The sequence below is a fragment of the Mytilus galloprovincialis genome, chromosome 7 (assembly GCF_965363235.1).
Source record: "Mytilus galloprovincialis chromosome 7, xbMytGall1.hap1.1, whole genome shotgun sequence".
Lineage (NCBI taxonomy): Eukaryota > Metazoa > Mollusca > Bivalvia > Mytilida > Mytilidae > Mytilus > Mytilus galloprovincialis.
Genome location: NC_134844.1, coordinates 22,319,723 through 22,340,610, shown reverse-complemented (window position 1 = coordinate 22,340,610; position 20,888 = coordinate 22,319,723). Strand labels below are relative to the sequence as shown.

Below are 20,888 nucleotides of genomic sequence, written 5' to 3'. Positions count from 1 at the left end.
CAACCCAGTGAGAAATACCGGGAAAAGCCGGTTTTTACTGGGTAATATAAAATATTGCCTTAAATTTTAAAGAGGAGTCATTGATCAAACACAAATTCAATACATTTAAGATATTTATAAAAATGTTATTAACTTGTGTTTGTAGGAGAACGTTTTCAACTTTGATATTATAAACATTTCCCTAAGGCATATATATCTGCCTCTAACATATCTAAAAAAAAAACAATCTGTTCACCTAACTTTGACTTGTCAGCTGAGACATTAATATAGCTAATTAAATCTTTGACTTGAATTTAAAACCAAATAAGATCTGAAGGCATGAAAATGCAATGATATAAATGTCAGATGTCTTAGCTTTACCACCCCTCCACGCCTTCTTTGTGTGGGGTATCAAATATAACTATCTGGAATTTTATTCATACATGTAAAACGGATAACAAGAATAACATAAAGATATAGGGTAGTACATAAGACCAAACTAAGTTCCCAGTGGCGGATCCAGAACTTTTCCTAAGGGGGGGCCCGCTGACTGACCTTAGGGGGGGGCGCCTGCTCCAGTCATGCTTCAATGATTCCCTATATAATCAACCAAATTTTCCCCACGAAAGGGGGCCCCAGGCCCCCCAGGATCCGCCTATGGTTCCTGTTTTCATTTATCATAAGTAATTAGTGTTTAAATTCAATTTCACCTATTTTTTTGCAATCTTCTTTATTAATACTGATAATTTTCTTGCTTCTCTAGTTTATTGAGCCAAATTATTGGTTAAAAACATTTTCATGAAAGAAACAAGAAAACTTCTAATCAAACTTAAGTGTGATTTAAGTTAAAATTATTTTTTACCTTTTCTTTTTGGCATGATAAGATTTCCATTTTCTACAGTAAACTGTAAAACATCCAGTTATCATATTTTCTTCCATTGAATTATATGACAACTTTTTGGTACATGTATTTTTAACAATTTTTGTATCTGACACTTGTTTAATTAATTTGATATCATATCCTAATATGCTCTTTGAATATATATGTTTTCTGTTTTTCACACTTCATATTAAATACAATATAAATTAATACACAACTGACATATTTAAATATTTAATATGTCAATTTTGTGAGATAACATTACAATTCTCTAAAGAATATTTGAATTGCAAGTCATTTACAACTGTAATTCCAATAGAACTTTACTCCACATTAAAATACAATATGTTTATTATGGTTATTATAAACAATGATTCACAATGTTTAATACAAAATCCTCTCCTCAAACTTCATTTTGTATTAGCTGTATGTGTTTTCTTCTTCTAAAGATATGTTATCTAAGAATTCCACACTAATAACATGAATAAAACTAATAGGATTACAAATAAATCATGAGGTAACATACAATATTCCTTTTATCAATTCATGTATTGCCTCTTTCTGACATAACTTGGTCTTTTATGACCAGATACCATAAGGATTCCATTAGTTTTAACTATTCCCTTACATCCCCAATTAGCTTTGAACACGCAATATTTGCATCATTTTTTTATTTTAAACAAATGTACTATATATCGACATCTATACAACTTTCTAGTGAAGTTTCACAAAAAGTCATACCTTTTAACAGTATCTATTCATTTTCATAGGATTCAGAAAGATTAAAGAAAAAATATTGAAACCAAAACTTCAAATAACAAACATGACAAAGAATACCTGTTTTCCTTTTATTCCCTGATGCAATACATTATTCAGGATATTGTTTCATTAACCAATCAATTTCCTGACGTCATTATTCCGTATTCTCCAAAGTGCATTACTGTGTAAGACTATGTAAACATCACACGGATTTCGTAATTTTGAATATTGCTAATTAGATCAAATTTGTGTACACCAGATTTAAACTGTATCGAACATCAATTTATCTTTTTTCCAATAAGTTAACAACTTAAATACAGAAGTGATGTTGAGCTGTCTATTATTAAAATAACGAAGTAAATCACATTATGTAAACAATTTTTCATTTGCAATAAAATATTTATCATTTATTTTTCTAAACTTTCCCTGAATGACCTGTTGATTAATATTTTTAAATCGACAAGTGGTTAGCTTGATCCCATGTTAAGTCTGGTCAAACTTTAATTACATCAAATTTTCTTGTTTTCATCTGAATTTGATATGGTGATGTCACTATAAACATTGATAAAGGACGCGTTTTAGCCGATCAATGAAAAAGAAACAGTAAATGTGAACTATGTCTCTGTATTGTTTTATATCATTGTAGTGGTTCAGGGACAGTCTATACTAGTATAGAAAGTCCCTGAGTGGTTGGATACAGGGGCGGATCCAGCCATTTTAGAAAGGGGTGGTTCCTAACCCAGGACAAAGGGGGTGGTTCTAACTACATGTCCCCATTCAAATGCATTGATCGTCCAAAAAAAAGGGGGTTCCAACCCCCGGACCCCCCCCCCCTTGGATCCACCACTGGGATATATCTCCATACTTGCAGAAAAAAGACTTTAAGAAGAAAATTATGGAGGGATTTATATTTCTGCATTTTCAGTGAGCAAGTTTAATTTATTTAGTTAACTTCATTTTTTTTAAAGAACAACTAAAACCTTTTGATACCTTTCTTGAAATTCTCGTCATATTTTTTTTTTTAAATACGTCCTTCAACAGTTACAGTTTACATACTTTAAACCACTCTCTAAATGCCCACGATTTCACGGATGTGTTCTAGGCTTGACTAATAAGAGTCAGTTTGAAAAATTGTTGACCTATAGATGTCTTTCAGGTTTTTATATAATGGAAAGGTTTCTGTACATTCATATACATAATTTACTTACTATCTACAAAAGGTATTTCTTTAGAAATTAATGTTTCATTAAAGTCTCTTTGCAACTATTCTATTTAATCTTGCTTTCAACCTACCTTAGTAACGAATAATCAAAAGATAATCAACAATGTCAATAAATTATTCATTACAGTGTTTTTTCCATCTATATTTAGAAAATTACAGAAGAAAGCAATTAGAGAATTGATTGCCTATTCAAAATAGTATCTCTTTTTGTGGTGTGTCACTTAAAAGAAACACAATAACTTCTATTTCTGCTTTTATGATTATAATTTATTTTTATCGTGACATATGATAATAAACTGAACACATTTATTAACATTTTTATTACACAAATTGTCTGATATCAATCAGCATCGCCATTTAAGATTTGTCAGGAAAACTATATACTGAATGCATATTGCATAAAAAAATCCAATATTATCTGCTTAATCAACATGATCTATGGATATGAATCCAAAGAAAATTACCCATTCAAATCTATTTATAAATACAACATATACAATATTCTAATGCAATACATTTGTAAAGAAGATTTTGATTGGACATCTGATCAAACAAATTACAAATATTTTGATTGTCAGTCAGAGCTCAATAAGTTAAAATCTGCCTTGACTCAGTCAGGTCTAAATTTGAAGATTCAAAGATTTGTCTCCCTTTAATTAAAGTCAATTTATGACTTCAATAAGTCAATTAGAAATATTTGACCTAAATTCAAAAGTTGCAAATATCGACTCCTACAAGTTGATACAAAATTTAAGTTAACAAAATTGGTCAACTTCGAGACCCAAGCATATTTGTATAAAGGTCATGCATCTATATGAAATTATGCCAACATTGAAAGACAATGCTTTATCTTCTAAAGAAAATATGCATGAGAGCCAAAAAAACGAGAAAAAAAACAGAAATAATGTTTATTTGCTTTACAATGCAACCATCAAAAGCCACACTAAATAAGGAAAATAATCTTATGTTAGGTAAAAATGTTTAATTAGATAATTAAATATAGATAGATCATATCATTGTGAACTCTCATTAGATAATTAAATATAGATAGATGATATCATTGTGAACTCTCAGACAGGTTTATGCTGTCATAGGTGGTACACTTTGGCCAGCAAACAAAATTAAGTCTTTTCATAAACATATATATAGACTTAAACAATTCTGACATTTTCTGACTTAAATAAGTCTGAAAATGAAAACACATTTTTATTATAAATGCATTTTTTGACTTCTGTAAGTTTCCCCGGCACCTGGGTTTTCCCTGGCGAGTAATACTTTGCCAATCCTGCCAAGCTAAAAATGTTATACAGTTATCTCCTGATTCAGCTGATTTATAGAAACAAAAATTTTGATCATACATGTAACTATAACTGTCCAGTTAGCCTAACTAATATCACATCTGCATATTTTAAGATCTAACAGTCTAATAAGTTTCTTGTAGTCTGAATCAACCATGTAGAAGAAATGAATCAAAAAAAGTATACAAGCATATTAAATGTTACGCATCTTTAAATGAAAACTGTTAATGTCAGATAACAGCTATTATTTGGGTAAGTGTAGGTCATGTAGGTGCAAGTAATTTTAATCTTAATATTAATCTATATTAAAGTCTCTTGAAATTGAAAAAAAAATATAATCAAGAAAAAAGACAACAATTTGAACATAATAAAAAAAATCATATCTCATGCATCTCTTCATAAAAATGGATGATGAAGGATTAAGTCAAGTTCACCTTTAAAATTAAAATAAAGTCAAACATGTAGCATGTTCAAATAATGATGTGTTACAGTTTTTTATTCGGTTTGGAACGCTTAAAAATCACTCATTTAAGTAAATCCTCTGAAAAAGAATCAGACAAAGGGCAATTACTCAATCTTAATAAATTACTGTACATCATTGTGAATAACAAATGATAGGTATTTCATTTCTCACTTTGAAATATAAGCATGATAAAAAGTCATGATAATATGATAAAATTAGTGTATTCAAAATATATCAATAATGATTTTTAAACATTCAAAATAAACAGGTTATACATGTAATACAGGATTTTTAACTACATGTATTTAACTGGTAATATTTAATAGGCAATATACAGGAAAGGTGTACTGACATAAGTGGTCTCTAAACACATTAACTCAAAATGGAGGTTTCGTTAGTAGAAGCCATATTAACTATGTGTATCAGTGAGAAAATTGTGAAAGCATAAAAATATAGTATATATATACCAATACACATACATGTAATTAACAGCGCCTGGTGATGTTTCATAGCCTGACTGGTTTCGGTCCAAAAAGGACCTTCATCAGAGGCAGAATGGTGGATTAATGTTTGCACCCTGTTTATATAGATATGGTAACCAGTGGTTCAGATTTAACTGCCGGTTGAGATAACCGGCAACTGCCGGTTGAGATAACCGGCGGTTCAGATTCAACTGCCGGTTGAGTTAACCGGCGGTTCTGATTCTACTGGCGGTTCAGATTTAACTGGCGGTTGAGTTAACTATAAACAAAATTAATATTTAATATTTTGTGTAAATCCTATATCAAGCCCCAACCTTAAGTAAAACTTGATAATCAAGTGCCTGTGTCACTCACCTGATATTTTTATTTACAATTGATGCATGAAACAATGCATCATAAAATAATTTTTTTTTTTTTAATCTCTGTGAATCAAAATCTAATCTTTTGTTTCAAATTTAATTGCACCCTTTATACCTATTTATAATCATTAAAAGTTTTCAAGGTTAAAAATCACATTTCAATCAAAGACTTTTAGTGCTTGTAGGAAGCACTGAATGGTAAAGATTGCTTCAGTTTATTAGTGGGATGTAAAATTAAATATAGCATTGGTTGTATGTAGATGATTTAAGAGAGGGGGCAGGACCTTTTTGAGGACGTCGGGATCAGTGTTTTTAAGCTCAGGATTTCAGGATTGACCCTTACAGGATCCGGGATTTCTTTTTTCAAATGTGGGATTTCGGGATTTATTTTTTTTAAAATTCGGACCTCGGGATTTCATGTTTTTAAGCCTGCGATTTCGTGATCATGACCCCTTCGACCCACCTTATTTTTAAACAGCAATTCTAAACAAAGGAAGATTACTCCTATTTTTTAATTGAGGTAACTTTAACAATGACATCATTTACAATTATAGAGCCAATATTAGATTCCAATGCACCTTGTAAAAGTAATGTAATTTTTTTGACAAATGTAACATCATTTTTTGCCTTGAATATCTGAGCATACATTACATAGATAAATTTCTGGAAATGTTCATGGATAGGATGTACATGATGTATAGAATGTTATGATCAATGCACTATATTTTGTGTATCAAAAAGGTAGTGATGATAAGTTTTGGAAGATTTAGATATCAAGTCAGTCCCATAAGGTTTTGATAGCATTTCCTGCTATCTTTACCTAAAAATAATTGGGGCTGAGTTTGGCTAAATATAGCCCAGTAGTTTCAGAGTAGAAGAATTTTGTAAAAGTAAACGAAATTGACTGATGCCAAGTGATGAGAAAAGCTCACTTGGCCTATCAGACCAGGTGAGCTTAAAATGAATGAATGTCTCAGAAAACCTAAATACATGAATCAATTAAGATATGACTTAGATAAATTTTGTGCTTAGCATGATTCATTGCTGTTAAAATATTTTGTCAAATTTAGTGACTATTTATCATATGGTTATATTTTTTGTTCTGACATAATATTTTAAATATGTGTCTAAACAAGAGACATAAATAAGATTAAGACTAATAACCATGAGCTGTCTTAGACACTTTGTTCAAGTTGAAGTCTTTATATTTTTGACCAAGTAAACTTATATTCCCCACTGTACATGTTGTATAAAGCCAGTAGAGTGCATCCCCATGCTCACGGTGTATGTGTAACGGTTTTATTTCTTCCTCTGTGATATTTTATCCTGAGGATAATTTGTCCCGGTAATTCTTTTCCAGGCATGGTATTTCACAGGTTGATTTTTTCTAGAGGAGTGAAAATCTATCTGTGTTTTGCAGATAGTATGTACCGGTATATATTTGCCGTACTATATTTCACAGAACCGTGTGAAATAGAGTCCCATTAACTACTATGTAAGTTACTCACAATCAATATATACCTGACTATAATTATAAAATGTTTCAACAATGTTTTATATTTTAAAGACATTAATATAATATATTTCTGAATCTATTTTATAGCGAAATTTTTCTTTGAATCTTATTTTTTATATATTCATTTATATAAAAAGATGACTTACAACTTGATTTAATAAGACAGATAACATTTCACAGGTAAAAACTATCCAGCTGTTAAACATGCTTATGATGCTATTGTTCCAATATATTGTTATGCTATGATTTATCTGATTTCCATATAATGAACAACGACATCTCTGTCCCCAGACAAACTATTTATATAGTTAAAAATATCATCATAATCAAATTCTTCTATTACTGTTAACAGTAGCAATATGCAACTATATTTCTACCTTACTTTTAAATTTATTTTTGTACTGAGATCTGAAAACAACTCACTTTTACATGAATTTCACTTACCTTAATTAATCATGATATTATTTTCACAAAATTTTACGATCTTTGAAATTACTTCTGATTTTCTTCCCTATGTTTCATGATAATTTTCTTTTTAAAAGGATGATACTGACTTGAATATTTCAGGAATTTTTTTTCAAGGATAATTTGTAAAATTATTTCCTATTATAATATTTTTTTTTTAATAATTTCGCTTTATTTCAAATACACTATTATTATTTCATTGTATTTCTAAAGGATAATTTTTTCCAAATAACTATTCAATACGTTAACTACCCAGATAGAATTTCACGGTAAAGGATAAAATATCCCAGGGAAATAGTTTCCTCCGGATAAAAAAATAACAACAACTACTGCGACATTTTTTCCTCCGGATCAAATTTCACCCGGATATAATTTTGCTTTACATATGCTCTTATATATGTAGAAGATAATGGATGTGTATCATGTGTATTCATGAAAGAGTTGCAATTTTGTGCCCATCCCAAGCCCAGAAACCCACAATCTTTGTTAGCCATGCATGTTTTTGTAATTGGTTAATTTGAATTTTTCTGAGTTTAATTAGACTCTAGTTTGGCATTCATTTTGCTGAACTTGTATACATCATTGTATATAGGAGTCAGCTAAAGCCTGTCTCTCAGTGCAGAATTGAAGACCCTGTTGGTAGCAGGGTTACCCCTAGGTCAATTATTTTTTTTGCCACCTCTTTCGTCTATTTTTTGCCACTTTATTATTTTTTTCGCCAAGTAACATTTATATATATTTTTCATTTAAAATTTTCCTTCCCCCCTTAAATAACATGAGTTTGCCCAATTGTTGTCTATGATTATTCTCTCAAACTTATCTTAGAGTCTACATTGTAATTAATAAACACTAAACATTTACTTTTTAAAAGAAGAACATTTTTAACTTGAAAGAGGAAAAATTTATTATATTTTGAGCAACTTTAAAAGAAGGGGGCCACTAACTTTTAAAAATAAAGAAGATATAAGTCCCGGAAAGAACAAAATTCTAGAACATGTTTTAACCATATAATACCAGAAAGATGTACAGTTCTTTGGGAAAGTTTTTTCAAAATAGAAATATGTGCCTTCTTGTACTAAGAAGTGGTTTTACAACAAAACAAAACTTTTTATCACTAGAAATTGATCCCTCATTTAAGGTGTAGTCAATACATTGAAGGGTTACTCTCATTCGAGGGGTTATTCCCAGATCTTCCCAACCTTTTGAATAAATTTCTTCATAAAGATTTTTCTTTTCTAGACCATTGTAAATGAAAAAGTTGAAAAGTAAAACTATACTTGAAACATGTTGGTCACTGAAACGACTTTAAAGTACCCACGCTTTTGAACATTTTTCGTCATAATAACAGTTTTCTTTTCTGGACTATCATTAACAGAAGGAGAGGAGACATCAAAGTTTTGCTTCAAACAAGTGCCACCAAAGTGGTTAATAAATCCTTTATGTGACATGTGACAGACGCCATTTAACGATATTATTTTGTCAAACAATACAATCAACACCTACATGTATCCTTATTAGTCCTTTGTTGTCGATAACTATAAAATGCAATCAGCTGATTATCGATTTTCTGTCAAATCTTAACAAGATGGTTGAAAATAAATCGTTATATATTTCTTTCGCCAATGACGAATTAAAATCACCACAATTATTATTTTTTCGCAAATTGCGAAAATGGCGACCGCCAGCGGAAACCCTGGTTGGAAGCTACATGTATGGGTGGTTTTCTCTTTGGTAAGGATTGTAATACACCTTAACGCTATTTGTCCGCCATTACTGGCCATCAAAGAAGTTCCTGTAAAATTAATATGATATCTTAATAAAAAATATCTGACACCACAATGGAAAGGTGATTGATGTATGACGTCAAAAATTCAAGCAGTACAGATTCTCGGGTAAGGTATATAATACCGGGATACATTTGTACCTTCATGAGGAATAACAGTAAACATTTTTTGCCAAACGATGCAGTAATTATAGGTGAATGATGATCAAATGTTATGTATGCTTTTTGACGAATAATGATTAGAATATTTTGACGAATTACGGTACAGTTGTAACCAATTTGTGTTAACAACAGCCAAAAAATACAGTTTGACGCCTGATTCACAGGCACTCGGTAGACAAAATAATTACGATTGATACAGGGTTCAAGCTAGGATTTTGAGGGCTTTAGTCACTTTTGCGCGCTATAAAAATCAACCTTTTTGTGTAATAGAAAGGGACCAAGGATGTACATTTGTATATTACTTAAGGTTCATCTTTGACTTTGTCAGATTTTAAAGGACTTAGGCATGATTGGCAGTTATTGTATGATTTGACTGTATTGGTTCTTATTATGAAAGATTCTGACATGGGATCCGGAAATTTAGTTCACAATTTCTTTTCAGTTTGTTCCAGAGAACATTCCTGATCAACAAATGTTAGATTCCATTTTTTTTTAAAACAAGGAATCACAGCAGAAATTAACTTGCAATGATTATCTCACTCCATACTCATAATTTACCCTTAATAACATCTAAATCAATATTTGGAAATCATTTCTATTAAGTTGGAAATGAATACAATCCTTTTTGGAACAAATATAATTACTGTAACTCAAGTGTGAGGAGGTTGTAAACAAATCTGAAATCAAGAATTAAAATGTATACAGTGTTCTCCCCAGAAATTTTGGATAGCATCACATTTGGCGTAAAAAAAAATGTATTTTTTCAATGTAATTTGTCGCGTCGTGGCAGACTGCTCTATTTCTATTATGATATATGCGTTATTGTTTATTACAAAATGTATTATATTTTTTGTATGCTATAGGTCCTTATTTGGTGAATAAAATATCTTTTCAACCCTATTCTTTGTGTCATTCAGTATTGTTGAATTCATGACTGAGAATACAATTAAACTATAACCATGATTACAGTATTCTCAGTTTATGTTTTCTATATTCATTTATAGTTCAAAAATTATTTTTTCCTCTTGGGCCAAATAAAAATATATGTGTGGTTCCAGTTACCCTACCTACCCAGTTAAAACAAAAAATCTTTATCATGTCTATGAAATATATTATTTCATGGTATTCAATGAATCAGTCCACGTTGACCGATGTTTCTTTTTATCAAAATGATATATATTCTTAACAAAGTTATCTAACAAAAAATCTGTTAATGCTTGGTTTTCTCTTTAGGTATCATTGTTTTCTGTCTACTGTGCCATTTGTGCAAATGTAGTTATTATCGTAAAATACGGATTTTTGTCATATCTAGTCCGGTTCCAACCAGTAGTTTACACTAAAATATTAAATGGCCGCCGAAAGCAATGAAAAATACGAAAATAGACAATGTTTGACAAGAGATTTGGAATGAATATGGCGTTTTTAATGCATTAAATGGATGAAACATAAAATAAAGCCAATAATGATCACTTCCTCAAGAAAGACCAAAACTTATTTAGTTCATAATCAAACTTTTCACTCTCGATTTACAAAAAGTGATAGGAAGAGAAAGAAAGTAATACTACTGTAATATTTTGCAGACCATGTGGTATTAATCATGTCACAAGTGACAGCTTGGGGTATTCCTATCCAAACAGTTATCCCCCAAAGGGCAATTAACACCTATTTGATCACTCTTAATTGTCTATTGTCCGACTTGAAGGGATTAAAGGTGATATATTTTTTATGATCATAAGCGGTAATTAGATGAAAGTTCAAAATTTAGGACATGGTTTTGCCATATAGAAACGAGAAAAATAACATCCTCAATATAATTATAGCGTTGCGGAAATTATTATAGCGTCGTAGGAAGAAAATATAGCGTCGCGGTACCGCGACGCTAAAACGGCCTGGGGAGAACACTGGATCATGTTTTCTACTTTTGGTTTTAAAATGAAATGAAAACAGGAAGTGACACGTGGATAATAAATTCAAAACGAGTCCGGATTCATCAAGAAATTGTAATTTTTCGATTTAAGTTCCTTTAGTAAGAGATATATATTTGTCTCTTTCATTTAATTCATACTAAATGATTTCATATTTTACATTTTTGCTGTCTATAAACATGATAAATAGTCAAGGGAATACTTTCAAGTATGCGTAGCAAGCAGTACTGGAAGCACCTGTTTGACTCGTGAAAACATTTCTGAACATTTTGAATAAAGTTCTATATTTTAAATAGAAATTGTAGAAAGTTTTTGATGAAAATTTATATCAAATATGACGAAAACATGTTCGAATGACGAATCTATGACAAACAAACTTCAAATTGTGATCGTTTGAGAAATATTAAAATTCATATGCAAACTGTCTGGGGGGAAACAATTTTGATCAAATGGTTGATGAAATATCGACTGACTGATCTTCCTAGGAAAAATAATTATGATGGTCAATTATGAGGTTTAATTAACGGATTAGTGACCCATCCGATGGAGATAAGCTGATTAGTTGTAATCACAACTTGTAACATCTGTTGCAAATTTTAATTACCTGGGGGTCATATGCATAAACTTGTCAAAAACATAAAGACAGGTAGATTTATAGTATTTTGATACAAAAATATTTTTACACTTTCAAAATTTATACATGTATAAGTGACGAAATTGATTTGAAATTCTTTCGTCAATGCGAAAACTGTTTCATAAACATTTGATAAATTAGGAAAGTGAAGAGCGCTAACAAAATCACTGTTGATATACTTGGGTAGGATAACTACAGATGATTCCGACAACAAACGTAGGCGAGTTATAATGTACATCATTGTGTAGATAAATTATTTAGATTTACGACATAACAAGTTTTAGTGGGGTTGACAACAGAGAAATTGGTATATGATGGATTTTCGTGACCGTCTGACATTTTTCAATGTAAAGTACCTTGAGTTTTATTAAGGACTTTAAGGTATATAGGAATTTTTTTTTCTGAGACAAGTGCCTGTGGCCTGATTGTAAAGGGCATTCCTACCCTCTTTGATTAGGTTGTCTCTTTTGACATGCATGCAGTGACACATTTCTAAAACTTGTTGAAAATGTGCGGTGGTATTGATTTTCAGTTTTAATTGTTTACGGGTTAAGCTTAATTTGAGGAAGTATATTCTGATTGGTGGTCTGATAAAATGATGTTGATGCATGGTTTTGGTGATTCTTCTGAGCAGGTATTTTCACCTGTCATAATTTAAGACTGAAAAGTATCAGTGTAAGTGTGCTGACATTTGACAATTTTCCGGCGTGACTTTTTACCCCAATATACCCCAACATACCCCAATATACCCCAATATACCTCAAAAAACAGTTTCAACATATTGTTATTGAATAATATTATTATTTTAAGCATTTTCAGCTTATTTTAACACCAATAATACTTTATTTTATATATATATTTAATTTTAAATCACTTTTTCATCGTAACTTGTCCAATTCATGTCAGCCGCTTACGATCACAAAATGACTTTTTACCCCAATATACCCAAATATACTCGAATAAACAGTTTCAATACAATTCCAATGATAAGGAATTATATAACATGCAGATATATGAAAATTTAACACAACTGTTTACAGTTTTTGTGCATTTAGAGGTTTTTAAAACGTTCTTTATTCATCTATTGACGAAGGTTTCACTAAAAACCAGAACGAACGAACCTAAAAATATACTGTGTTAAATTTTGCAATTTTTTTTTCTCCCTTAAAATATGGAGATAGAAAATGCATTTTGTGTTTTATTTTCTCTTTACAGTAAGATATGATATATTTTTTTTTTAAATGTAACTCGAAAAAAAAATTCTCAAATTTTGAAAAAAAAATCTCAAATTTTTTTTTGAAGTAATGATCCTTATACGTTTAAGTTAACATTGAAAGTTTTCTTTTTATGTTAATAAAATGTATGTATCTTTCACTCAGTGTGGACATTGGTCAGCAGAAATTCAATGTTGATCAGGTTTCTGTGTTCACGTTTCTCGGACCAACATATTTTTTGTTACGCCAAGAAGTCCTTGCTCAATAATTTGTCCTACATGTACGTTTAGCTTTGAACACAAACATATACCAAATGGCCAATATGAATCATCAATGGCAATGCTCTATGGCAATTTCTTAAAAATACCGCTATTATATGACAATAAAAATTGTATTTATGGCGAATTATACACTATAAAATCTTGGAATTACTTATGGCAAAGATTTTTTCATTATTATTAACGAACATATCAAAAGTATTAAGCAGAAAAAGTCGACACCTTACAATCTTTAATTAAGAACATACAATTTTATGAATTACATTAAGATTCGTGACATTGATGAACAGGCACCCCGGTCTAGAATTGAGAAAAAGAAACTTGATTATTTGTTTGAGATGTGGGCGAAATACCCGTCAGAACAGATAACAAGTTGAAGAGCTAAATTTGTTCACTCCTTTGTCTTCAGTTATGAAGTTACACTGACCTGTGATGACTATACTTGTTTTATGTCTTTATAATGTTAACTTTTAGCTGTATATAAACTTTTAAACATATATCAATGTTCTATGAAACGATTTTTAAATTTGTTCATAAAGAAAAATACGATTTTAACTCTTTAAGGTCAAACCTGTCGGTCCCAAGCCCATATAAAAGGGGAGGATAGGTAATAATGATATATAAGACTTTATTTAAGTATAGTATTTTTTCTTGATTTGTATTTTATTATGACAATATAATTCCTTCAACATGTTCAACATGTAGATACTATTCAGATTGGACATTGTAGTACTTTTCAATGTCAGCATGTGGAAAGTCACCCCATATGCATTTCTCTCCGAAATCAATACATATTGACTTTAAACAGGCCATGCACAATGCTGTAAGCGTATAAATATGAATATAACCATCTCAGTTCTTAGATGTTAAACCACAGCCAGATCAGAGCCACACACATAATAGAAAGAAAAAAGAAAAAAAAAGGCATAACAATTATATCTATTAATAACTTTGTAGCCCATATTAAGGACCCCACTTAAATCATGAATGGTCATCCTTTTTTTATTTCTTTGCCATGGTACATTCTGTATAGCTATATAGGTAGTGATATATACCTTGACATTTCCGGGCATTACAGATCAACATGTACAATGTATATTACCTGCATGCTCATCTTTTAATATTGCGTTCAATACCTTTCTCATATATAATTACATTTTTATTTTGTAACATTCACATTTCTGAATGTTCTGTATATCAATTTCATATCTTATTTTCAGACCGAAAGAGAATATGTTTATATTCAAGGAAACATATTGAGTATCAAATTAATATCGATGGTTGTTATTCAACTTGGTATTAAATTTAAAAATACTATTGCGTGTCTGGTAGTAAGCAGTATTGATGTCTGGAACAAGATATAAAGCACATGGAACCCGATTCTTCCAGGGGTGCGTTTAACACTCGGCTGCTGATGAGTCCAGTCTGTCTTAAACAGTTCACAAACGTTTTCTTGCACTAAATAGTAATAAGGAGCACGTTTAATTTTGTTAGTGTTACCATTATCAATTTTCGAGTTAACTGTAATTTTAAAAGCTTTTAAATACACACAAATGTGCATAGGACTGTTATTTAATAATAAATATGGGTTAAATATCATTTCACACCGTGAATATTACATTGAAACGTTTTATTGGAGTATATTTGGGTATATTGGGGTAAAAAGTCATTTTGTGATCGTAAGCGGCTGACACGAATTGGACAAGTTAAAGTTACGAGGAAAAAGTGATTTAAAATTAAATATATTTATAAAATAAACTTGTATTGGGGTTAAAATAACATATAAATGCCTGAAATGATATCATTATTCAATAATAATATGTTAAAACTGTTTTTTGAGGTATATTGGGGTATATTGGGGTATGTTGGGGTATATTGGGGTAAAAAGTCACACCCTTTATCCCACAATTTTCACTTGCCATGAAAACTGCTTCGGCTGTTCTTCTTGTAACTCTTCGTGTCTTGGTCTTCGCCATAAGAAAAGCTTTGAACATATACAACCCATTTTCTGAACATGAAATATCCTGCCGGCTAACGGTAAACAGGAAGTGTGAAAATGACGCATGACAGGTGCGCAACAAATGCAAAAAATACCTGTTCAAACAAAAATCGATATTTTTCTTGAATAGCAATAAATAATATTGTCATATCAGGCTTCTTCTCTGAACAACTTTAATAATTTACCTTATTCTGAATATATTTTGCAGTTGCTTCATTTTCGATTTCATTTAAATTTAAAAATAAAAAAGGGGGGAGCACAATTTGTTTAGTTTTTCAACGTTATCAATCAGAATATTTTTTCAATACCTTAGTATTAGGTATGAAGAAAATCTGGATTCAGAATATTTTTTTGTCATCTGCTTGACCAGAATGATCAGTCGGAATTCCCCCCCCCCCCCCCCCCCAAAAAAAAAGCCCTGTTGAAAATGGTCGTTCCCTAACCAATACTTACTATATTATTTTGTTCATATTTAGTTCAACCGCAAAGGTACCTACTGGTATTGTGGTTGTGGACCGTTACATAGTGTTATTTTTAAAGGAGTAAAACTGCTTTTCTACATATGAAAATGCCTGTACAAAGTCAGGAGTATGACAGTTCTTGTTCATTCGTTTGATGTATTTGAGCTTTTGATTTTTCCATTTTATTACGGACTTTCCGTTTTGAATCTTCCTAGAAGTTCGGTATTTTTGTTATTTTACTTTTTACTAAATGCCTTTGAATATTTTTGTTCGCTATATATAGAGTTTCCGTATATCGTCGTCAATGTATCGGAATTCCAATGGGGACTTAATATGCACCACTTATTGCGGACCTGTTTTTTTGGTATTGTTATAAGTTGCAATTTATGACTACAATCATAATGTTGTTTATATATCACAACTTGTTCGAATCGTTCGTGCATGATGTAATGTTCAACGTATTTGATTTAAACGAAAGCCGAAATTAATCTCTACATGTATTACTGAAAAAATATTATACCAGGGTTTTCGATATCACAAACTAGTCAATACATTTACAGAATTTTATCATCGGTACAAGGACGTCATTTGTAATTAAAATTCAACATGCAGACATCTTATACGTATTTCACATCTAATCTTTTATGGTAATATTCCTTACAAAGCACAAAAATGTCAGACATTAAGCCCAAAAGCTAACCAAACCGTTAAACAAACGTAGAGAACAGAGGGACGAAGTTACGATACTGTTGTTAGGTAATTAAAGATGGCACAATTTGGTATTGATACTTATTCACGCATAGGGTCTTTGCATTAGAAATAAACATTTATTCAAAACAAGTTGTTGACATAAAATTGAGAATAGAAATAGAGATTGTGGCAAAGAGACAACAACCCGACTATAGAACAGACAACAACAGAAGGTCACCAATAGGTCTTCAATGACACGGGCTACATTCTTCTCATATATTTTATGATGGCATGAAATAAAGCCCTTAACGGGAGGGATTGTGCTTGATTTCTCATGATAAAGACATACCCTTTCAATCAGTTTAACTGAGGCCTGTAGCTGTTAGTAGTCCTTTGCTAATTCATGTGTCATTGTCATTTCGGACTTTTAAAACTGAGTTTTAATGTGTGTATTGATGTGTACTATTATTTGTTTTTAACATTAGCTAGAGGTAAAGGAAAGGGGTATGGTTGAGGTTTCACAAAACATGTTTAACCCCGCCGCAGTGTTTCGTCTGTCCAAAGTCAGGAGCCTCTGGTTTTTCATAGTCTTGTATGTTGTTTTTTTTAAGTTCATTTATGGTTTTTTTAGTTTAGTATGACATCTATTTTCACTGTACTATAATTATTTTTATTTAGGAGCCAGCTAAAGCCCGCCTCTGGGGATGGTATTTTCTCGCTGTGTTGAAGACCCATTGGTGGCCTTCGGCTGTTATCTGCTGTTTGGTCGGGTTATTGACATTTGACATTTTTCTATTTCCATTATCAATTGTATCTAACATATTTAATCTTATCCAAAGTAGATGATTTTTTTTCTCTTTTTCCATGCAAATTATTCATATATTATAATACAATTTAAAAAGTTGCATCGATTTATCATGTTTTTCTAGATGATTTATCAATACTGTTTTTTAAATGGTTGGAAAGAGGTGGCATATTGTATAATTTGTATTTTGTATAATGTATTGATACATCTAAGATTCCATCTTTACGATATGTACAGTATTCTAATCCTTGGCTAGCGAAGATGCAAATATTCCAATTTGATTTGGCTGTTTATTGACGGCGAAAGCGCAGGGCATATTCACGCTACTGGATAGCTGTCTAGAAGTTCTCGACTGACGAAGCACACACTATGTTTTCTCCCAACTGGTTCCAAAGGATTATCAGGCTCTGTTTACGAAATAATGAATTCCTAATTTGTAAGTATTAGAACGTGTTGAATCAATTGCATTTAAATTGTTCGATCTTGACTGATTTGCCAACATGGCTTAAAAAGAAAAAGACAAACCAACAAAAATAGTACACAAGACACAACATAGAAAACTGAACACTAAGCAACACGAACCCCACCAAAAACTTCGGGTGATCTCAGGTGCTCCAGATTTTGACACGATTGATTGATGTAATCAACCCAGTCGACTGTCTTATGAACGGAACACAATCGTATCGATCATAATCAATCGATACGATTGGGCCACGGTTGATATATATGATCAACCTAGTCAACCTTATATCAATATTATAAATGACATTTTTACATATTATCATGTCTGTTTGTTTTTTTCTCACACTTGTTTTCAATATAATGGAATTATATGCGACTGTCATAAAAGTGAGAGAGAGAGAGAGAGGTTGAGCTAGCTATAAAACCAGGTTTTGACCCACCATTTTCTACATAATACCCCAGTCCAACTAGGCCACGATCGCAGTACGATCAGTGAAAATAATGCAAATTTTGATGATCGTGGTACGATCGTGTAGGTCGCAGTAAGGTCGTAACACGGTCGTGGTGAGGTCTTCAAGATCGTGAAGAGCGTGGCCAATTTTGAACATGTTCAAAACAATCGTGGTGCGGTCGTGGCGAAATTAGGTCGTAGTAGAAGCGTAGTGAGCGCGCATTAAGATCGAAGTAAGATCGCAAAGGTCGCTGTACAATCGTAGCGAGAGCGTGATTCTATTCGGAGAGATTGCGCTTCGATCTCACAGCGACGTTATCACGACCTTACTACGACCATCACGTTCTCAACGCGACCCAACTACGCTTCCACTACGACTTTACCACGCTGATCACGTCCATAGTACGATTCTAGCACGCCCTTGTCGTCCTCATCACGCTCTTCTCACGACCTTACTACGTTCACACTACGACCATCATTTTTATTGTCATTTTCACATTAAATATATAAAAAAAAAACTCCCTAGATTTTGTTTGTCTGAATTTATTTATTTTATCCATTTGCTCTAACGGCTCAACCATGCTTTTCGTTTTTATATAGATTAGACCGTTGGTTTTTCCCGTTTAAATGGTTTAACATTAGTATTTTTTTCGCCCTTTATAGCGTGCTGTTCGGTGTGAGCCAAGGCTTCGTATTGATGGCCGTACCTTGGCATATAATGGTTTACTTTTATAGATTTTTACGTTGATGGAGAGTTGTCTCATTGGCACTCATACCACATCTTCCTATATATATTGACACATCTGTGTCATCTCTGCTATCGTTCACTAAAATATCGTCATTTGAGCTTTATGGACCAGCAATAGGTTGTAATTTAGGTTTGATTGGTCGTTCCGACATCTCTTGATGACAAGTATTACACTACTTATGTGTATAGTATCAGTTTAATTGAAGTCTGGAGCTGGCATGTCAGTTAACTGCTAGTAGTCTGTTGTTATTTATGTATTACTGTCATTTTGTTTATTTTCTTTAGTCACATCTTCTGACATCAGACTCGGACTTCTCTTGAACTGAATTTTAATGTGCGTATTGTTATGCGTTTGCTTTTCTTCATTGGCTAGAGGTATAGGGGGAGGGTTGAGATCTCACAAACATGTTTAACCCCACTATTTTTGCGCCTGTCCCAAGTCAGGAGCCTCTGGACTTTGTTAGTCTTGTACTATTTTTAATTTTAGTTTCTTGTGTACTATTTGGAGTTTAGTATGGAGTTCATACTTTGCTCCCTCTGCCTATACACCAACCCCTACCACCACGCCCACGTGTTCTAGTAGATTTTGATGGCATGACTGTATTGTTTCCGAGAAATTTCCGTTTTAATCAGTAATAGAAGGAATGGAACTATATTGATATGAAACACGATATTGCTGAGAAAGTAGTAAGATCGCGGTATAAACGTAGTATAATCGTGGTAAGAACGTGCTATAATCGCAGTAAGATCGTGTTGCAAGGTATGGTCGTAGTGAGAACGTGAAGAGCGTAGAAAGATCTTTATAAGCGTAGTGAGGTCGCAGAATAAGCGCGGTGAGAACGTGGTTTAATCGCAGCGGGGTCGTTGTAGAAGCGTAATTAGGACGTAGTAGCATCGTGAAAGCAACGAAAATTAATATTTTCATGCCGATCATACCGCGACCTCATCACGATCTAAATTTATTTTACATTGCGGTGAGCGTGGTGCGATCGTGGTCTAGTGGGACTGGGGCTTTATGTAATGACTGTTCCCAGTCAGGAAAAGAATAATTGTTTTCCATTCGTTTGATGTGTTCGAGCTTTTAAATATGCAGTTTGATAAGACACTTTCTGAATAGATTTTTTCTGGTAATTTTGTTTTTACTTATGCAAGTATATGATATATATTTTGAATAAGTACAGGGAGATTTTGTTATGCACTGAATATGTCAATCTTTACAGTTCTAAACTAGCTGCTTGCCTCCATTTATTTTTGTAACATGAGATCGAAAACTGGGTCATTTGCAACGTTTTGGAATATGTTTCAAGCAAATAACGAACGTATCTTTACTTTAATAGTTAGAAAAATGCAACAGTAGTATACTGCTGTTCAAAAGTCACAAATCGATTGACAGAAAACAAATCCGGGTTACAAACTAACACCTAGGGAAACACATCAGCTATAAGAGAAAAACAAAACAACAAAACAAAAGAAACACTGAAGTGCAACAAAAAACAAACGACAATGCAACACACACAGAAACGAACTATAAGATAACCACTGCCATTTTCCTGACTTGGTACATGACATTGTAAGATAAAATAGTGAATTGAACCTTTTTTTGTGGCTAGTCAAACCTCGCGCTGTTGTGGAAATGTTAGATATAGCACTAAAATGACATTATTACATGACAAGAGTACCGTACACATTAAAGCAAGAAAATTAAAAGCCCGTAATGAAAAATACATGAGATGAAATAATTTTTCCCAAATTCGCAAAAAATCGAAATTAGTTGACCATAAATACTAACAGTTCAAATTTATATGCTGAATATGAAATCAATTGAAAGATACCAGACTCTTAACATTTGTCAA

General features: G+C 32.0%; 1 protein-coding gene across 2 annotated transcripts in view; it reads right to left on the bottom strand.

Annotated features, from left to right (window-relative positions):
- The window catches only part of LOC143082562 (protein XRP2-like), a 32,181-nt gene extending 16,706 nt beyond the window's left edge, over positions 1-15,475 (bottom strand). Inside the window, exon 1 of one of the 2 annotated variants that reach the window (XM_076258283.1) lies at positions 15,339-15,475. In XM_076258283.1, the coding sequence (XP_076114398.1) occupies positions 15,339-15,424 (86 nt within the window). In that variant the 5' untranslated portion in view covers positions 15,425-15,475. Of the gene's footprint in view, positions 1-841; positions 996-15,338 lie in introns of those variants that run through there. The other variant, XM_076258284.1, reaches the window with a different exon arrangement.
- Positions 15,476-20,888: the final 5,413 nt, after the last annotated feature.